Genomic DNA, 21,975 nt, shown 5'->3' with positions numbered 1-21,975 from the left:
GGTATGTTGACTGCCTTCTGGGAATATTGGCCCTGGCGTGAATGTGTGCTTGTTTGTGTCTGCGTGTGCCCTGTGATGGACTGGCGTCCTGTCCAGGGTGTTTCCCGCCTTGTGCCTGTTGCCGGCCAGTCTAGGCTCTGGCCCCCCTGCAAGGCTGTATTGGATAAAGGGGTGAGAAAATGGATGGATGGAGTTTTGGTTATCTATCTTCTGGCCTCCGGCGTTGTAGCGCCCTGTACCACCCCGGGTGGAGAATAGCCAAAACCTTAAAACAGAGTCTGAGAGATGACAGCTTGACATGACAGTAAAGGAAAAGCAAGATAGGCTTTAATGGGAAGAGGTAGTTGGAGCTCAGAGGGGTATAAAAAATAGATGACTTCCTGAGCTCACAATCTCATTTAGCACTCTGCTGTCCTAATAACCCTTTATAAACAAGTTTACAATTCAGGTCAGTAAACGAGAGTCAGAAGGAGAGTCACTATTTTGTACACCTACTCCAGATAGAACACAGCAGGATTGTCATTTGTCATTGTCATCGTCATCCTGTAAAGCGCTTTGAGAAGCCACCTTTAAAGGCGCTATATAAAATAACGTTTTATTATTATTATTATTATTATTATTATTATTATTATTATTATTATTATTGTGTTGTGTGAGCTGAGCTGGATCATCTGCATCCAGAATATAAGAGCGTTTCACCCCTCGAGCTCTGCGTTTTCTTACTTGAACTGATTAGATTGTTTTGTGGATACCAAGAGAGGAAATGTCCTACAATCTATCACTCCAGATCACATTCAATCAGATAGCTAAAACAGACAGATTGCAAGATAAAAAAATCCAAATTTGACAGTATAGCAGTGCTAGAAAATCACTGCATTTGTACCCTCTTTGCTCTGACTTTAATACCAACGTAACTTGTAGAGCACAGCAGACTACACAGCAGAAGAGACATGAACTGCACCCATCACCCCATTCTCACAGAGCAAGGATACTGCAGGGTCATGTGGAGAGAATCTGCGAGTATGTGAGAGTGTATGTTTAATGTGATGATTGCACCAGTACCGTTCTAGTCCTCGAAATGCGTGGCTCCATGGAAACCAAAATACAGCCCTCTTATCTACTTATCTGAGCCTCTCTTTTGCTCTGTGTCTAACAACATAATCAGTTCAACAAGATTCAGCATTCTCATCAGCACCAACAGCTGCTCAAGAACAACTTTGATTGTAATACAGCCATCTTTCTCAAACTCAGATTCAAAGAGCTTTATTGATATAACTGAGGAATTTGTGACTACTGCAATAACAATTGGTTAACATTTACAATGGTATTTTTACAATGGTATTTATATTTTTTCACTTTTTTGCTCTCTCTAGTAAAGACCTCTTTTTATGTCATTTCAAATTTTCTGTAAAATATAGATCATTTGGGGATTCTGAAACATTTACATCTTCTTGGTGAATTTCCAACTCTTGTAAGCCATAATTGCAACAGTATACAGTGTACAGTATTTCTGCTACTACTGTTGTTTCTACCATTCCTGAACACTGTATACCCCAGTTACACTATATTCTTGCACCCCATCAATCTCTCGTAGTCAGTATTATGCTGTTATAAGCATGACATAATACATAATAACTAATACAGACGCTTCTAATTTTTACATTTCATTCCAAATAATTCCATCATTTCAACATAAACAGTTAAAGGCGTTAATACTCATACCGGTGTCTTTAGTTGAGTGCCTGTGTCTTTCTTGAGTACTGAGAACAAGACACTCTATCCCATAACCCTCACTGCATCAGTGGAGAAGAGCTCTACAGTGTTCACTAAGTCTGCCTGCATCCATCACAATGAAGCACAAATAGCTCTTTAATTTGAGTAATTAAATTAAGGTGCTTCCTGAACTCTTACCAATGAGTGAGGGCTTTGCTTGCCTGTGTGAGGAGGGTAACTGCTGCTGGGTCAGAAATAAGATACAGAATCCAGAGGAGAACACTGCGTTGCAGTCACAGCCAGTCCTGCATGTCCTGAATGAGAAACCAGTGTGTTGTGAAATTAGCATTTACCTGTGCCCATTGTACCAATGACACTGTGTAGTGCATATGGGAAAGCGGGCAATATTTATTGAGAGTCAGAGCAGGGGAAATCCAATAAAATTCCAATAAAACTGCGATGGCAGTATGCAGTTATGCCTGCACCTCAATTATAGTATCCCCTGAGAAAATAAAATCAACAAAAGATGTGAATGAACCTGCCCAGTCATATGAAGCTGATTCCCTGGCTTCTTTCAAGAAACAGCTGAATAAGATCCTTGGATCAAGCTACTAAGTACCAAGTGGACCAGATAGGTCAAATGGCCTCCTCTTATTTTTAACTATTATTGTGTTCTTATGGACGGGCTTTCAATTGTATTTTCCTTCATAATAATAATTTACACTTATATACCCCTTTCTGGACACTGCATTCAAAGCGCTTTACAGAGTTTTTGGGAGATTATTGGGAGGCCATAATTGGTAAAGTGCTGGCCCCACTAACACCTCTTCCAGCAGCAACCTTAGTTTTTCCCAGGAGGTCTCCCATCCAGGTACTGACCAGGCTCACACCTGCTGAGCTTCAGTGGGCTTCCAGTTGTGAGTTGCAGGGTAAATATCCTGCAAATAATAATTAGGTAGGCTGCTGGGAGATGGAATATTCAGTATCTCTGGGTGTGGATAAAGGGGTAAGTTTTGGTGTGGCTTTGTAAACAGAGGGAAAAGAGGGCCTCCGGAAAGCCCTTGAAAGCTATCCTCTGCAGCAGCAGGTAAGACAGTGGCTCAAGAGCCCCAGGCACACAATGTGATCAGAAGAAGATCGGAGTCCTGGGGTGCACTGGAGCACTACGTAAAGGAGATCTAAATCAGAGAGAAGTCGAAGGAGGAACACAGAGGTGCTATTGGATATTTGGAAATGGAGATCAGCAGTAAGGAGCGGGAGGGATTGAGAGAGGGGAGTGAGGAGGAGAGGGAGAGTTAGAAAGAGACGTAGTACAAATGACAGAGGGAGTGTGTTTTTAAGAGGGGGAGGAGGGCCAGTCGCTGCATTACTCATCCTTTCCTGAAAAGGAGGGGGGTAATGGAGAAGACAAGACGTTCTGCCCCCCTCCTCACGCACCCAGCTCCTGCTCAGACCCCTGTCCCTCCACGCTGACAGACAGCACCCTGCACAGGAGCACCTCTCCTAGACGCGAACCTGCCACGCAGCCCACATTGTTTCCACCCAGCTGCTTCTTTTCCTTCCAGACGTGCTAAACATGTGTCTCGTTTCTCCACCAGACTTTGTCAGTGGCAAACCGACAAAAGATGAAGTGCTGTTTGTGCATCAGTTTTCTCAAGGTTCCAGGATGCCTTGATGTCTGTAGTTTTGTGCTGTTGCTCAGCAGCGAGATTGGTGGTAATCCGGGCAGAGATGTATAGTGCCTTTATACTGCCAGCACTAACTCTGATGACTTTTCCATCATTTCCAGCACTCAGTCATACGGATAAAAGAAAGACCCCTAAAAGTGAAGTTTTTAATGGCTGTGTTCTCAGCGACACGCACATTCACAGCAGTTTTGTAAAGGGAGCAGAAAGGACTCCGACACATACCTGGCTGAGTGGAGTAACCTTTGGCAGAGAAAACATTCATATTTGTTAGTGCAGTTTATACACAGGATGTGTCTCTGCACTGACAGTAAAAAACATTCTGCTGAGGGGAGAGGGGGAGGGTGATCTGGCTTTTTTGAGTCAGAAGTTGGCAATGTGATTTTTCAAAGCCTCTCCTGAAACGAAGTGGAGAACTCCAACATAATGTTTTTATGCCTGTGACCAGTTTTTTTTTATTATTTCTCCAGCTATATCATTTGTCTTGCTAGATTTTCACCTTACAAGTTTGAATACTCTTTCGACAAAAGCAGGAAAAACTTCTGATCTGAAACAAAAATATTTTTTAAATCCCCAGAAATTGTTTTTGTACTGCATATGTTAAACATGTCAAACTCTAGAACAAGAGATGACAACTTGTATAAAGAAGTAAAATGGGAGTATTTTTTTTTACTTTAAACATAGTTTGGGAAGATTGATAGTCACTAATTTTGTGTTATGAAAAGTAATTGCAAAAGTAACGGTTCAGTAGATTTTCCACTTAACTGAAGTAGTTTGTAACTGCTGTTCACATATTAGATTCCTTTGAGTACAGCCTGAACATTGTTGCACATGCACCAGTCTCCTTTTCAACTATAAAAAAATTAACGATACTTATTAACCTGGACAAGACAAATGAGCCTTGTTATAAAGCTTATGACTTTGTTCATGTTATTTATTCATTCTTTATATCTAACTTTGGTTTATTGTATTTTTCCTGGTCGTTTAGAAAACAGGAAGCTTCAATCTGTTCTCTGTTTTTCCTTTTCATTCTGGAAATATAAAGAGAAAAAACAGCCACAAAAATTAATTGACTCAGCTCGGCAGTGTCTGCCAGCGTGGAAAGAAAATGATTTCATCCAGACTGGGCTGATATTCTTGATGTGTGTGTGTGTTGGTGTTTAAGATGAGAGCAGCTTGATTTAATTACAGGGAGTTGCTGATTGTGCAGTGCAATGACACTTGGGCTCTCTTGAGCCCTCACTTAAGGAGAGTCAAATCAAACTGCACATCACTGGCAACCACAGAGGGATAAGGCCAGGGGCCATTTCCATACCCCAGAGGCCCCTGTGTGAGCAGAGCCTGGAGATCACCAGCCAATACTGTTCGCTAATCATGATTATGCAGTACTACCCATGCATGCAGATAGCAAAGCATCAGCTAGTCTGATAATCGCTGGAAAGGTGCCACGTACTGTAGGTCTCCATTAGGTTTCTATCATGGGATTCTGAAACAGTGATTATGATTTTACATTTACATTTATACAGTCCACCTCTCTCTGTATATTTCTCAATCTTTTTTATTGAAGTTTTTAAAACGATGCAGTTAAAGACCACCCATAGCACTGTGGTCCCACCTGCCCACTTTTTCACACAAATGGTCATTAATTAATTTACCATTCTGTCAAAGATTTCTTTAAATAATTACGGAGGGGTGCATTCTGCAGCAAGGAATATACCTTAGTCATATCAGGTGTGTGAGAGTTGGTGTCCGAATTGGGGCTGTTATTTTTAAGTTATATATCTACTTCTTTCATAGTCATTAGTGAGTGATTTGAATCACCTGTTCACTCCTGTGCTCTGTAGTTAGAATCACCTGTCTTTTTGTATCCAAATGACCTCCTTTGGGCACCTTTTGAAGTTATATTCATCTATCCCTTAGTTCAAGAAAAACTTCTTTGTATCCATGTACTGTAAATAATTTTCAGATAATGCAATTCATATTTAAAATGACGTTTTCCTTGTTTTCAATCGGACCTGCACATTAAAAATATTATTCCCTGCCTTCAGAACCACAACATTGTGGTAAAAACAGTCTTTAGTCAGTGAGGCTGCAGCCCCGCAGGACTCCAGCACAAGACTGTTTATCAGTGGTCTAGACTCTGTATCTTTTGCAGAAGGAGGACAGTACCAATGTCTCCTGAAACAGAAAAGCAATTAGTTGGATACAACTTCAGACTTCTGTTTAGAAATTCACTGGTCTGCGTTAACTTTGTTTTTTTTTGTAAAATTCAGTGAGCTGATTCAATGAATTCCTAATCCTGCTTTTTTGCAGGGATCAATATATAAAGAGGGTAAAGAGGATACTTCGACAGAGGGAGTTAACTGAACTAATTGTCTGTCCTCTGTGGATAATAGCAAATTCTACAGAAACCAAGAGAATTTACACATTTCTGTTAGGATTTGTCTGCCCTCGAGATGTAGTGTTGTGGACCTTGATTTATGTCACAGTTCTGTCCACAGATTTTCTTACCAATGAATAAGATGGATTAAAGATGGATTTCAAAAAGATGCCTGGACATTGACAGACCCCTAGAGTGCCATATCACCCCTTCCCCTACTTCGCATGGCCACCCATGGGACCATCTGTCCTGCCTGTGGTTCCAGACATGTCCTGTAATCACTTGGAGAGGTTAACTCCATGAACTGCCCCCCTGCTGCCAAACAATGCTGTAAATGAAGGGCAATCTCCTGGTATCTGAGATGCCAGCCAGCTCCTGTGTGCCCATCATACAGAACACCTACACATGAGCGTTTACATGGCTAACTCTGCAACAGACTGTGATTTGGATCTTCTATATTGCCAAGCCTTTCCTCTGCATTTTTATTTGTTTCACTTTCACTTTGCTTTCCCCCCTAGTTTTAGGAATAGATATTATTTTAGAATAATAATAACTTCATAACTGTGTATACAGGCAGTTGTTAAAGGGAATAGTGAACAGAGCTCTGAATTGCAACCTTTGTGGGTTTAAATCCCAGCATTTCTATTATGTCCTTGAAAAGGTACTTCACTCAAATCTACCAAGACATTGTCCAGCTGTATACGTTTAAGTGAGGGTGTAAGGGTGGAAATGTAAGTATATTCAATCATTTTGACTAAAAGCAACAGCCACATATATTAATTAATACTAGAAGAAATAAGTTGAGCCTCACATATTTAAATATTGAAATGTTTTGTTAAATGTTGTTTTACACCAGTGCTGCATATTTAAGGGTACTACAGTATGTATGCTGGCCCTCAGGAGGTTGTGCTGATGATTTCTTTTAATTAACAAACTGCTGTGGGGGCATATGAGTGAAAAGGGGGCCCAAGGTGATCTGCATTCTTATGAAAGCCGGTTGATGCAGTGGCTCACACAGGATTTGAATTTTTTACTGAAGAAAATAAAGCTTCTTGTTTTTGGAATACAGACCACTGAGTTTGAGTCTACACTAGCTCCATTTCACCCAGAGCGTTTTTCAATGTATTCCATTTCTCCCCTTCATAAATAAATAAATGAACAGAGCTTTTGTTTATGAAAGCCTTTCATGTTTTCTTTTGTTATTATTTATGCCTCCTGAATGACTCATATGTATGGCTAATTTTCTTCATCATTGACCAGAGCCACAGGCTGCCTTGGTGTCCCATCTAAATGACGGTGTACACTTAAAAACCCAGATTAGGCAAAACTTGACACAAGCTATAAGGCACAAAAATGTTGATGCATGTGTCTTCGGTGTTGTGCACACAGGCGGGACTATACATGTGTCACTGTGGTACTGACCGATCCATTAAAAATATCCACACCAGGGTTCTGTTTTAACAGCTACCAGCCAAGGAACTAGATGCTGTAGTGATGCCCGTGCCCTTAAAGATGAAAATATTTCAGTGATGCCTGTTCTGCCAGTGTTGTTGTGTACTGAGGGCTCATTTACAGCTCTTTGATTGCTTGTTTTTCTTGGCTCATTTTTCATTGATAGTTTCTGCTCAGAATTCCAAATAGACAAAACAGAAATGATAAAAAAACTATTGAAATGAATTTAAAAAATAACACTTAGCATGCCACATGTTACGACTGTGATCCAAGATGATTACACACAAATCTATCTACCAGCCATGGTTTGGGAGTGTTTTTGCATTTCAGGTTTTGTAGTGAAAAACAGGAAGTAATACTTATTTTTATTATAAGATAAGCTGGAGCATATGCGGCAGAGATTCTGACAATATCTTATTAACCCTTCAAGACCACAGTTCCTCACCAATTGTAGAGTGTCTGTAAAGACCAGGATTTTCTTCCTGCTGTTGCACAGACAATTGTCACCAGCCCAAATGGCACTAGGCCATATTTTCAAGCACAGAAGCTGTAGTGCTTTGGTACATCAAAAATAACCTGACACAGAAGGGACCATGAGGAAGCTGGTGCAACAGCATACAACATGCTAGAAAACATTTATCATCCACAGAGAATCAGAGGGCTCAAGTGGAAACTACATGGAAGTGTATTCAAAACCAACACCAGGAGGCACTTCCTTACCCAAAGGATTATGGGAGTCTGAACCAAGCTCACCCATATTGTTGAAACCGATACCCTGGCATCTTTCAAGAAATGGCTGGATGAGATCCTGGAAAAACTGAGTACCAGCTAATGGCCTCCTCTAGTTGGTAACCATTTTATGTTTTGAAAAGGAACAAGCTGCTCTGCCCTGTTCCTGTTCCTGCTATTAACTGCAGACCTGCCTTGTAATTTCTCTCAGATGTCCTGAGAAACAGGATAAACAGGGCTGGGGGACGAGTGGCTAAACTCTGTGTGGTCAGACAGCCCCAGAAGCAAGATCAGATAGTCCAGAAAGTAGAACTTAGAGTAGACGTCTCTTCGTGAAGCTTCCATTTGACTTGGCTATCTTTGTGTGTATTGTTTGTAATTACAGCACTTATTTATGCTGAAGGAGTGTGTGTGTGTGTGTGTGTGTGTGTGTGTAAAGAATTAAAAAGAATAAATTAAGTGTCACAATATGTTATAATAATAATTAACCACAGCTAAAAGCAGGGTTCATTAAGGGGTTTGTATGAACATTGTGTTATTCAGAAAGAGTTTGGTGTTCTGTAGTTCTGTTTTATACCAAGAGCCTCAGCCATTAGAACCACAATGACAAGTGATTGAGTTGAGAATTCTGCACACGGGAAACCTTTTTTGGGAGTGTAAGGCACAGTGCACCTAAGAGACACTAAACAGATGCCAGACTAATTACTTGTTGTGCCGGAGGTTTGCGAAGTTCTGAATTCTGTGTAATTCCTTTGCAATTTCCGCTTAATTTAGGATCATTTGCAGACTTTACTAGTTTACTTCCAATACCAGTATCTGTGTCATTGATATAAATAATCTGTTCTTTTACAGATGCCTACCACCAGTGTTTTGAGAACCAATCTTTTATGAGACACTTTAAACAAATGCCTTCTATATATACTATAATATCATATTCATGTCTACTGTCATTTGTTCAAAGAACTCTAGCAAGTAATTTAAGAAAGGCCTACCATTTCTAATTCCACGCTGGCTTTCCCCAGATTCCTATTTTCATAGCTATAATAAATTTGTGAACAGCCATCTAGTTGTAATGATCTTTTCTTTAACCAAACTATGTAACGGTAAGTAATAACAAGTAAGAATTGTTTCAGTAATGCTGCAGTGTTTTACTTTAGTATCAAGACTGCTGATATTTTTTCCTTAAGTGCCATAGGTATAATACCATCAGGCTCTGGGGACTTGTTTAAGTGCTTTTATTACTTGTAACACTTCCACCATGCCTATCCAACTATTATTTAACACAGAACCTTGCCTTTGCTCAACAGTCTGAGGCATGTTGTCGATTTCTTCCTTGGTGAAGACCTTGGTGAACCGGTCATGTAATACATCAGTTATTTCCTTTTCACTATCAAATGTTTCCCACTATTATCTTCCAGACAGTTTACCTTACCCTTTACTGTTACTTTGCTGTTCTAACTGAAAAATACCTGTACTTGTATTTCATTAAGCTTAATTTCTTTAGGTTGATCCTGTTAATGTTTGAGCTTTTATAAAGTGCTTTCTTTCACCTTATATTTTTACTAATTAAAGTATTAATCCTTTTGGATGACTTCTTTCTAGCCTTTGATTTACTTATTCTTGGAATTATCCTTTTATGTGCTTGAAGCAGAAACCTTTTAATCTGTTGCTGTCCATTCTTTACTGATTCCATATCTGTCTTGCCTGTTCTACTCCTTTTAAGCTCTGTCTTTAGCTTCCTTCCTGCTTTCCTGAAACTGTTAACCTTAGTTTCCCAGCATACTACATTATGATCATATAATAATCACATTTGCCTTATGGTCTCTTAGCTCTTTTTCCCTCATTCTGTTTTGATTGTTTTAATCAAACTGGATCAATTCAGGCTTTTGACCTCTAATTGGTGCTCTGACAAATTGATTAAGAAGGCAGTCATTAGCCATGTCTGCCAGTATACTATAGCTGCTGACATCCATTATGATATTTCCCTGTCTGTGTGAAGAGAAATGAGATCTCCCACTATAACCACTTCTTCCTGTACACATCCATTCCTCAATTTGTTATGTACTGTAAGACTGCATTATAATTAGAGTTTGAATTTAGCATACTTCTAAAACCATGCTCTCTGACCGTCTAGCTCATTTAGATTCTGAGACCCTTGATTCCTCTTGGTTAGGTTCCTGTGCCTGAATGCTCTTTTTGATATATTAAGTTTCCACAACATACTATTAACAGTGCAACCAGACATTCTTATGTTCTTATCAGAAATCCCAGTGACATCTGGCACAGGCAATGTATGAGAATCCTGAGGAGCTGTGTCTGTAACTCCAAGGGGAATCTAATGCTCTCTTTTCACCTCTCCTTATTCACCCTCCCTCTTTTTCTTTCATATCCCTCCTCTCTCTGCATCTCCCTTTGTTATCCTTCCTTCTCCCACTTGCTCCCTCTTCCCTGGTCCTCTCCTACTCTCCGTCTCCCTCCCTGCAGGTGCAATGTGCAGGACTATATCTGGCACAAGGGCTCCCGGTGTGAATCTGTCATCACCGAGTTCCAGGTGATGTGCATGGCGATCGGGGCCGCCGCTCTTATGGTGCTGCTGCTCTTCATGATCACCGTCTTCTTCGCCAAGAAGCTGCATCTGCTCAAGACTGAGAACAGCAAGCTGCGCAAACGCAGGTGAGTCCCCAAATCCCAACTCTGAGGTGGGACAAAAGGGACAAGAACAGGGAAGGAGAGGGAACGCAGGGAACAGGAAAGACAGCTCTAGAAGAGGGGTGAAGGATGATGAAGTGAAATGGGAGTGAGATGAGGATAAAAGGAGAGGAGGGTTGCAGTGACGAGTTAGGGTGAAAGCAGAAGGGAGGAGTGGAAAGAAAGGGAACAGAGAGCACTGGAGGGTGGCAAGTAATAATAATAATAATAATAATAATAATAATAATAATAATAATAATAATTGCTTACACTTATATAGATCTTTTCTGGACATTCCACTCAAAGCGCTTTACAGGTAATGGGGACTCCCCTCCACCACCACCAATGTGCAGCATCCACCTGGATGATGCGACGGCAGCCATAGTGCACCAGTACACTCACCACACATCAGCTATCAGTGGGGAGGAGAACAGAGTGATGAAGCGAATTTCTTGATGGGGATTATTAGGAGGCCATGATTGGTAAGGGCCACTGGGAAATTTGGCCAGGACGCCGGGGATACATCCCTACATATTCGAGAAATGCCCTGGGATTTTTAATGACCACAGAGAGTCAGGACCTTGGTTTTACGTCTCATCCGAAGGAGGGCACCTTTTTAGAGTATAGTCCCCGTCACTATACTGGAGCATTAGGACTCACATAGACCACACGGTGAGCGCCCCCTGCTGGCCCCACTAACACCTCTTCCAGCAGCAACCTTAGTTTTTCCCAGGAGGTCTCCCATCCAGGAACTGACCAGGCTCACACCTGCTGAGCTTTAGTGGGTTAAAGAGTAGATGAAGAAGGAACAGTGAGAAGGCTGCAGAGAAGAGAGGAGATGTTGAGGGATGAGGGGAAAGTTGAAAAGAGAAAGTGAGGGGGGAGACAGCAAAGAGGTGAGTAAGGGAATAAATGAATGAATGAGAGAGAGTAGGCAGAGGAAGTTCATGCAATAATACAGTTTCACACTGTTGTAGAGCTTATGAGTGGAAGTGGGAAACAGGTAGATAGAGAGAAGCAGCCAGAAAGGGGAAATTTACATTTGGGTTGAGGGCTGGCAATGACATTACCGTATGTGTTCAGCAGTATGAGTGAGCTCAATAGCCAAAAGAAAGAAAGTCTCATGGTCAGTACAGAAGATAAATCAGAAAGTGAGGAAGGGAGAACGTGGATACACCCCAGTGTGAGCCGGCCAGCCTGACAGTGAGTGAACACACTCAGTGCAGCTCGCAGTGTGGTGTGACGCCATTGCCTCAGCTGGAAAGTGGGACACAAAGTTGAGAGGGGAGGGGCGACCTACATACAGCTGTGCTGGCTAAAGGGGTTGAGGGGAATAAGGTCAGGATTTAAAGAGACAGTACAGAGGACAGAGAGGAAAAAGAGCACTGGATTGGAAGAGAAGGTGTAGTTCAGAGAGGAGGAAACAAAAAGGACATGCAGTGGCAGGTAATGAGGAACCTATACTGTGGGACAGACATAGACAGATAGTGTGAGGGTGAAACCAAAGGACACAGGCATGACAGTGAGTGTAAGGGCAGTGCAGTCCTTTTGAGTGTGTTACCTCTGTAGCTGTTTTCATGCCCAGCAGAACCAGCCCAGAACTTTCAGAGCAAGATGCCAGCACATAGGAGTCTGACAACTTGTTGCATCTTAGTATGGAACCGCTGTAATATTTTGCTTGCTTTTTGTGCAGCTGAAACGATATTATGATTGAGGATTGGTACTCAAGAACATCTGTCTTTCAGGATATTTGGTCAGCTTCAGCTGTGTTTGAGTTTGAGTGAATCATTTTCCTCCAGTGCAGTCCTTTTTTTTTGTTTCAAACTAAAATAAAGATAAAGATCATGTTTTGCCCATCCTTTCTGATCACACAGAAAGTGAGACATTTGGCACTAGTGCACAAAGAATTTGAAAATCCCCCCAATAAACAATTAGAAAGAGCTGCAAAAGAAGCTGTAGTAAACAATATTCATGGTCATAGTGGTGCCTAAAGTCACAGAGGTCCACAAAAGCATAGAGATAGATAGATACTGTATTAATCCCGTGAGGGAAATTGCAGTGCAACAGCAGCCAGGCACAATCAACACAGCAACGTACAACATAATAATACAGAATAAACAAACAAACAATAAACAAAAATAAAACAGAATGTACAGTGCACACAGAAGATGTATTGCACGGTGGATATATTGCACAGTCCACAAGCATATTGCAGAAGTGCAGATATATATTCTACCGTTTGAGCAGTACAAAATTCTCACCATTGAAATGGCCAACATGTCAGCAGTGTTAAAGCAGCATGAGTCCACAACGAGCCACATTACTGAAACTCCAGTCATAGATAATAGTGGGGGGATTCAAGAAGTCAAAAACAGAAGCTAATGACAGAGATCACTGCTGATGCTTGCATTTTGACTGTTTTTCAAAATCGAAATGTCACATTATCTGAAGCTGCTTACAATAAATGAAAAGAATAACGTTTTTCACTGAATTTTGCTGGTATAGATTTTTGAGTACATTCCCTATGCCCTCAGTTTTCTCTGTGTGGCCTTTTGAAATGAGCTGGCATTGTAGAGCATTACTGTCCCCTTCAGTCTATCTATTGGAGTAGAGTTGCGACATAATTTGTATGACGTGGTCCAAGAGAGGCTTTGGAAGTGACTCAGTTATTATAAAGTAATAGCGAAGTGCTGTTTTAAAAACAGGCCATGTGATTATCGCCTTACCTGAAGTGTGCCTCAGAGTCACCTCCATTCATTCCCCAGTTTGGGTGAGCTGAGCCCCCTCCCTGTCTTTCGTATTTTATTGTACCACACTCACACCTACTGTCATTTGTTACTTGGATTAGTCTGAAAATCCTGTGGAATTGGAGGAATGCTTTAGGTCAAAAGAAGTAAAAAAAAATCTGTTTATTAGTTCAAAAGAAAAAACTGAGATTTTGGTCATGCACTCACTTAAAGGAAAAAAACTGAGAATACAGCAGAAAACCTTACAAAAAACAGACAGATGAGGGAAATGCACTGAAAACCCCAAAATTTCAACCCTTTCATAGTATGCTCAGGCAAACTTTACTTATCTCTAATTGTCAGTGAGGCGATGTGCAGTTAGTTGCAGCCTGTGTGTAAGAGTGTGTTTATGCCAAGGGATGACAGCACTTCATGGAGGATGTACATAGGGAATAGGAGACATTGATGCAGGAAAAAGCTCATGAATACATCACACGCCCACAGTTCCATCTGCCATGGAAAATTGCCTTCGCTATACTGTGAGTGCAGCAATAGAAATGGCAGGAAACATTACTAGATGCTATTGAAAAGAGTACATACTGCAATTAAAACCATTCACACGAGCCCGCTCTCTGGCAACAGTGTAAGGGTGATGGGCTTTTGTTAATAAAGCATCACTGTGCTGCAAATTGAATTAAATTATGTGTGCTATTCACAGTGTACGTTTCTGAACAGTTGCATTTCTGAGAATGTACAACATAGATCTGCAGCTTTTTTATTTTCACCAGGTGGTCCTACCCTACAGGGTGCATGACATGACAGTCTGCCTATCTATTGACTAAAAATATTGTCTCTTTAAGGAGATCTGGAAAACAGTTTATTTTGGTATTTAGTTTTAGGAGTTTAAATGAAAAGCTGTACAGCATCCTTTAAAGGTGGGTAGGATGAAGATCTTTTCAACGTGGTATGAGAAGACACAGTAGCTGAGATGTTCTTTCCTAATTTTTCAGAACTGTAGTAAAGAGGGCAAAGCGTTTGTTCAGCTCTCCTGTTTATCATAAAAACCCCAGCATTATTCCTGGATCATCAGGATCCAGATATCATGAAGGACAAATAAGTAAAGAACTCTTGCAGTATTTACTGTAGATGCTCATATCCTGCAATTTGAATTCCTGTCCTGTATCACTCCCTCAGGAGTGCTTTTTTCAGGACTGCAGTCCTGTAGAATTTTCCCTGGGGGATTTCTGAAGGACATTTCTAGGTATTTTGTAGGATTCTTGCTCGATTTTATTTTTTTCTCTGTGATGGAACCTTAGGCATACCTGAACTCACCTTCATCTTGCGATGAAACTTGCGCAGTGGTCATCCATTCTATATATGTCTCCATTTCTCATGGATCATAAAAAATACATGGTGACAAATAGGATTTTTAATATTAAAAAGTTCTGGGAACACTATTTGAATGATGCATTAGAATGACCACTTCGTAATGCTATAGTGTACATGGTATAAAGTGAATATAAAACCTTTTAAATCAATTACACTTTGCTACACTAAGAAGACGGTCTGCTGGGGCATGCTGTGTCAGCCCCACTGAGTCCAGTGCCAGATACACTATGGGGATTACAGTGAGGCTAATTAACACACACACAGTCAGCACATATTATAACAGTAGCATCAGTCATTATCTTCTTTACCTTTCGTATTGATGGACTCTGAAATATTTTCACTGTATACCAGTGATCCTTCTGTCTGTCAATCCAGGGCTGCATTTAATTACTTTAAAAAATAAAAAAATGCACTTTTGTTAATGATTTTAACTGGTTAGTTCTTCTTTCCTGAATTCTATGACAAGTGGCTATTGTACATTTATTTCCTATTTTGATTTACAGATCCATCATTTGCAAGACACGATGCACTTCAAGTGCAAAAAATACTCCTTTCCTGTTTTCTGTCCAATTCTCAGCTTTTTTGTTTTTCTTCCATGGCACAAGTTATTGATCCGTTTTTATCTTGCTAAAGTCCCTGGCGCCTGACAAAGCTGAATGTTTAGCACAAGCCAAAATGAGCTCAGAGAGCTGTATTTCACCCACCTGAACAGAGATAGAAGTGGTAGGGCAGAGCAATACAAGTTACAGAGTTCATTTCTTTTTCTCACTCAACCGTGCAAGGCGATTCATACCAATACCTGTTTTTCTGTTTCAAGTTCCAGCTGCCCGTTGCTAGCTAAGAATTATTTGTGGGAACAAAGATCACTAGTGCCATAATGTGCAGTAGGTACACCGTAAGCTGAGTGTTTCATAGGAAGTGGAGAGAGAACAGGTTGTCTATCTATGCAGACCCAATACAACTATCATTGTCAACTATCACCTTGGGATAATAAGAATGATTACAAATGAAAGAAGGCCATTCTGACCCTTCTGATAGTTAGCAGTTAATTAATCTCATCTCATTCAGTCATTTCTTGAAATAAACCAGGGATCTGGATAATATCTTTTTATAGTCTCGAGCTTCGATTTCAGCCAGTACAGAGCTCCACCCCACTAAAATGAGCACATACCGTAATATGACTGAATTCACCATATTTTTCTGAACAGTTCGGTGCCCTACAGGCTAAATATAATCTTTCTGCATGATGCAAAAGGTTAAGCTGCCAGATACTGCTGTCTTTGTGGCTGCCCTGTTTTGTGCTTGGCGTTGTATTATTTTTGTAATGCCCCAGTGTCTAGGCAGTTGTTTTTAAAAAGGCAGGACTGTGTGAAACCCAGCACGTGGTAAGTATAGTGATACCAGCTCACGCCACAGCCTCCCCAATAGCTATAGAGCCTGATGTTGCATCCTAGTGAGCCGACTGTGTCCCTGGCAGTAAAAGTAAAGACCTGGATTTGCACTAACGCTTCTCTCTTGCTTTTCTCTTTTTCTTTTTATGTTCCCCCTCCCCCATGACCCCCACCCCCTTACAAATACACTGTTTTTCTCTCTTTTACCACTAATCTTCTTTCTTTAATGGCTGTACGTCTCTTTCTTAAAACTCTCTCCTTTTCCTCTTCTATCTTCCTTTCATCCTCTCTCTTCCCTCCTCCGACTTCCCTTCATCTGCCCTTTCTTCTGTCCTTCATTCCTCCTTTCCTCTTTAATACTTCCTCTTACCTTTTACTTTCTTTTTCACTTTTCTGTCTTTTCCCTCCCTCCCTCTCTCCCCCCGACACTGTCTCTCTCTGCAGTAAGTACCGCCCTCCCTCGGAGCAGCACAATGATAATTTTTCGCTGTCGACCATCGCTGAGGGCTCCCACCCAAATGTAAGGAAACTTTGCGACACCCCACCTAACCTCCCTCATGCCCGTGCTTTGGCTTACTATGATAACATTATCTGTCAGGTAACGTCCTTCTTGTCTCTCTCCCTTCTGCATGGGCCTGCGCGTCACCTCTGGGGTCCTCTCACTGGGACAGGCCAGCCGGCACCAGGAGCTGTGCTTCCCTCTTGTCAAAACAGAATGCCAGGCTAGACTCCAAAAGTGATAACCTGCCGTTAATGAGCTGTATAATGAGCAAGGCTAGCACAGCCTTAACCCATTCTTCAAACAGTGAGCCAGATTAGGGTAGCACTCTGGTAGATCATCGTTAATACAGTACAGTAAATCTGACTGAGTAATACAGCATGCCATTCTAGATAATGAAAGCGTCAATGTGTTATCCATGAATAGTGCTAAATTACCTTTGCACAACATTCATGCCAGTCCTAGCTGGACCATACTTTAAGCATAATGTAATCTCTTGCTCTACAATGGCTTTGTTTTTTCTCATGCTATTTGAATAATATGTGCACAGTGGCTCAGCTATCACTGTCAAAGATCTCCCATCCAGTCTAGGACAGCTGACAAACCTCTTTCAGTTCATTCTGCACTAATGTAGCGGACACACAAACCCAAAGGTCTTTCTGAGTGCCTTCACACCAGTTCACAGCCATGTATAATATTTTAGCTGTATGTTTTCACTTAATTATGAACACGCCTTATACTGTACTTGCATATTCATTACAATAGATGCTGAGATTAAGAAGATTATTTCAAGGCCCCAAGGCAAGACACTCCCCTCTGACTGAGGCAGTCTGCCAGCCCAAGGCCCACACCCTGCCTGACCCTGAATTTACAACAGCTGAGAGCCAGCATCAGCTGCTCTGCTGCATTGGACTCTGAAAACAGGCTCTGACCATATGATCTATCTTTTTTTGGAGATCAACAAATGAAAATAAAAGTCCATACTGGAACTGATAAAGTCTTCACAACTGTATGTGTCTCCAAAGGCTGTACTCGATGCCATTTACTGTAGCAAAAGAATGAAAAGTACAAAGCTGCCCCTGGATGCTAGTTCTTTGCAGCTCAGTCTCAGCTGGCACACATCCATACGTTGAGGATGGATCCATACGTTGCTTATTGAACACAGTTTTGTCTGTATTGCAGACTTTGTTTACTATCTTTATTACACGGCTACTATCTTTTTTACAGTAGTCTATGTCCATCAAGTACTGATAAGGCCATGTTCCTATGCAGGAGCCTATACAAAAGCTGCTCTTGCAATAAATGACTTGGAAAGCCTTTGTACACTTCTCAACAAGTGGGAGACAATGCCATGTCTATAGTTCAGGCAGATACCATCTCCCCATACTGTACTCTCTTTCATGGTCTTCCTGCACTAGCTTTCTAGACATTTTATTGCACTCCCTGAGCCCAGTCATTAAAATTATAACCCATCAGGTGCCCCAAGATGTATGCCATGGGCTTAGGGTTAGAACTGGAAATCAAGTCAGAAAACAGACAACAAGAAAAATTGTTTTGGAAAAAACAGATGATCTCACCTGATCCACTGCTGGCCTGTCCTTTTCTGTGGCCCCACAACCCCTGTCACTTTTGCTCTTGTTCGTCACTGCATGCTCTGTCGCTCGCCTTTGCCTCCCTGGAGGCCATATAAAGCCCTGCTGCTTGTATGTCATACAGCCACTGTCTGTCTGTTTCACATGTTTATCCTGGTTTACCATAAGGAATTGCATTGAGTATGCATTGCATACCTAAGTTGGGTTGGCAGCTTTGTTTAGTTAAATGGACTTACAAGGTGTTTCTGTTTGGTATGGGTAAGATATTCAGACTGTCAGGATAAACAGCTGAGATGCAACATACCCCCCTCCACGGGGGCCGTTGAGAGAGCAGACAGTTTAACACTCTTTTCAGCTGGATAGAGACTGAACCTTCTAGACCTAACACTGTCTCATCACCCTCTGTAGTAGTCAGACCACCAGGTCTGGTACCGTTCTTCCAAGACTGTCCAAGTCCAGCCCATATGGATTAAGACTCCCATTGCACAGTAATGCCACCAGTCGTGATGACAAAGGGGAACAATAATTGAAGGATGTCTCTGCGGACATACTGTACAATATGTCTGCCTCCCACCTCCTCTAAATACCTCCATCTGACCACCCCACCAGGAAAGGGAAAAGGATGCATAGGGAAAATTCCCACAAACCCAAAGTCAGCATGTTTGGACACCTCCCCACGTGTGTTCACTTAGCAGACGCTGGTGTTATCTCCGAATCTCTTCGAAACAGCTGGATCTGTGCATATTTAAACAGCTCTGCAATATCTACTAACAACAGAACACCTCAATAGTTTGTGTTTGTCTCCTTATTATTGACAATTCCTGTTAAAACTTCTTTGTCACAAAAATATATTTTGTACAAGAGCTTGTCGCTCTCAAGCCCTGAACCAGATACATCTGTTGTGCAATGTGAGCCTTATTTCCACCTCAGGACAAACTGACACATCCATAGTGCAACTTTCAAACTGGAGGACAGTACACCCTAACAACAGCATCACATTATGAATAACTCTCTCCATCTTCATATCTGTAGAGCAGGTGTTAGTAAGATTTTGTGTTCTTCTCTGACATGACATGAAAGCAGGGAGAAAGTTCAAGCCTTTTGCTAAGAGCTTGTTTCCTGTAGTTTTCTGCGATCGTTCATCTTGTGAAGGTGTTCATTGTCTCTGAAGAACACAAATGAACACTTCAGCATAATTCTTCTGCTTTTTCTCCTTCCAGGGAGACTGCAACTTAAGCCAACCTGCATTAAAATCTTATTACTACAGTACTCCACAGGAAATATGAGTATCATTAATTGCATTTTATTTTGGTCCTTATTTTTCAAATGCCACGTCACTTTTGCCAAATACTGGGTGTAGTTGTGTATGATTTGTAATAGCACTGTCCACAATTCAGACCTCAATTGGCAGAATGCATCTGTTTTTGTTCAGTACTGAGTCTTAATAGCTCAATCCGATTTATTATTTGTCAAATTGGTCACACCTGCTTTCACTCCTAGACCTTTAGTGTTTAGTGGGTGCTTAAGAAACCTTAAAATCTTTTTGAATCAAATCACTAAAAATTTAGCGATTTGTAAATATCAGAACTTGTTTGGTTCAGGAACTATATCTCTCAGTAGCCACTCTGGTCAATATGTTGCTCTGGAAACATATTTGCATAATTATTATAACTTATTTGCAAGAACAAAATTCCCTCAAGGGAATAATTATGAAAATAAATGAGTATACTGAGACATGCGTAATGATATTTAAATTTTGTGGGGGAAGTGATAAGACTAACAGGAAGGCTGAGCTGTAGTCACCACTGGAAGGTGTGCACAGTCAGGCAGGGGTCACACTGGACTACCAGACCTACTGTTAGTGTTAGGGAGCTCTGTGTAGCTCTCTATTTAACAGTTCCAGGTGAAGGAGGGAGGACAAAAATATTGAGAACTTCTGTTGTTGAAATTTCATTTCACAGTAAAAAGCCAGCAAGCGCACAAAAAGCAGAGAAAAGCAGTTTCTTAGCAAAAAAATAAATTTACAAGAAACAGTCAGAAGACAGTATTAAGAAATTCCATGGACAGAAAATGAGGAGGTTGTTATGGTGAAGAAATAAAGTCAACCACAGTCTCATTAGCCTGCTGCCACTCGCTGTTGAGGTTCCAGTACAAACACACACTTATGCTGGTATTGAAGAAAACATCTCTGGTTTGAAAGCAGAAAATACTATCACTCTGCCTCAACAGTACAGCTTGGCCCAAAGAAGGGCTTGCCACACAATCCCATAGGTAGCCTAGCAATAGTATAACTGACAGAACTGGGGGGGAGATCAGTTCGTATCTTTACTGGCTGATACAGTGCAGCCTTGCTGATGCAGCACTCTGAGTTGATAATTACAGACTGTGAACAAACCACCACTGAATAAATTTAGTGGTGGTAAAACAAAAATTGGCCACCCTCGTTTGAGAAGTATTCTTACAGTTTTCTGTTTCACGTCAGATAGAGACTCATCTCTAGTTTAAGAGGGCTGGATACACTATGGGTGCCATAGATGCTGAAAAGCACATCCAGCTTTTAATGAGCAGGTTAGAGGGGAGCCAAAGAATCAAAAAATGGTATTAAAGGACTTCTTCCCCATGCCACAGATCCCGTAGGGTATACAACTGTTTCAACATGTTCTACAATTTAGTAGAATAAGGGTTCACTTCTAACATGTAGATCATTTCTGTTGCGCATGTCTCTGAGCCAGAATCATCCTGGAAGGTGCCCTTGTTGGCACTCCAAAATGATTTTGGAAGGTCAGCTTTAACCTGCTTTTTTGAATACATTACCCCCCCCAATGAAGTGTAGGTGACCCACATCTTAATTATTACTCCATATATGAAAGTGCGACATATGAAAATAAATCTATCCACCACTGCGCATCAACCCAACCAGAATAAAGCCCTGAGAGCAGTGTTGGAGAAAAGTATTTCTAAAAAGTAATCCATTACAGCTATGTATTACTTGTATAAAGGACTTTTCAATTAATAAAAAGTTAAAGGAAGTCACTTTGAAGAGGTAATTGCATACTAACGATACACAGACTGCACAAATCACTGTAATCGATCATTTTTTTAAATGATTTTTCATCAATTTTGTGTTCATTTAAAAATGAATCTCTGATACAAGTAAATTGCAGCTGTAATGGATTCCTTATTAAAAAGTAACTTTCCTCCAAACTGCCAAAATGGCATCCTCAGTGTGCAGCAGGTTTCATGAGCTGGAAAATTGTTGGCTACATCCTTTCCTAGCACACCTCTCTCTTGGGTCTTGTGTCCCCGTCTCTCTGTGAGCAAGTGCTAATCTCTGAGGACTGTACCTCTCCCACACTCATAGAAAACCATGAGCAGATACACCTGGGAATGTAAGACCAAAGAGGAGCCAGACTACCAGGTAAGGAGCTACAGGAACAGCACCCTGCACAGGAGAACTGTTTGATCTCTGCAAAGAAGCAATTCAAAATAGTCAGTTAACTTAATCTCTGCAGTCTAGTAAGCAAGTATTGCAGGATTGGGCAGAGTACTGATGGTGCAGGAATATTTTAGGATATATCTAAGTACTTGCAACATTTTAAAAGAACTTCCTATAGCTATTCTGAATGGCACTATGCCATCCATCATCTGTTTAAATTTGTGTTGTCATAAGACATTAATTTAACATGCCTGGTGGTTCACGGTGGACTAGGTCAGTTGGTTATTCAAATAGC

General features: G+C 41.1%; 1 protein-coding gene across 4 annotated transcripts in view; it reads left to right on the top strand.

Annotated features, from left to right (window-relative positions):
* The window catches only part of LOC148651259 (chondroitin sulfate proteoglycan 5-like), a 42,542-nt gene that overhangs the window by 16,331 nt on the left and 4,236 nt on the right, over positions 1–21,975 (top strand). Inside the window, exons 3-5 of one of the 4 annotated variants that reach the window (XM_088601338.1) lie at positions 10,444–10,632; positions 16,598–16,751; positions 21,606–21,662. In XM_088601338.1, coding sequence (XP_088457464.1) covers positions 10,444–10,632; positions 16,598–16,751; positions 21,606–21,662 — 400 coding nt within the window. The remainder of the gene's footprint in view (positions 1–10,443; positions 10,633–16,597; positions 16,752–21,605; positions 21,663–21,975) is intronic. The other 3 variants (XM_088601340.1, XM_088601339.1, XM_088601341.1) reach the window with 3 other exon arrangements.

Source organism: Lepisosteus platostomus, chromosome 12, assembly GCF_059453375.1.
Source record: "Lepisosteus platostomus isolate fLepPlt1 chromosome 12, fLepPlt1.hap1, whole genome shotgun sequence".
Taxonomy (NCBI): Eukaryota; Metazoa; Chordata; class Actinopteri; order Semionotiformes; family Lepisosteidae; genus Lepisosteus; species Lepisosteus platostomus.
The sequence above is the reverse complement of the archived record's forward strand: the minus strand, read 5'-3'. Positions and strand labels throughout refer to the sequence as shown.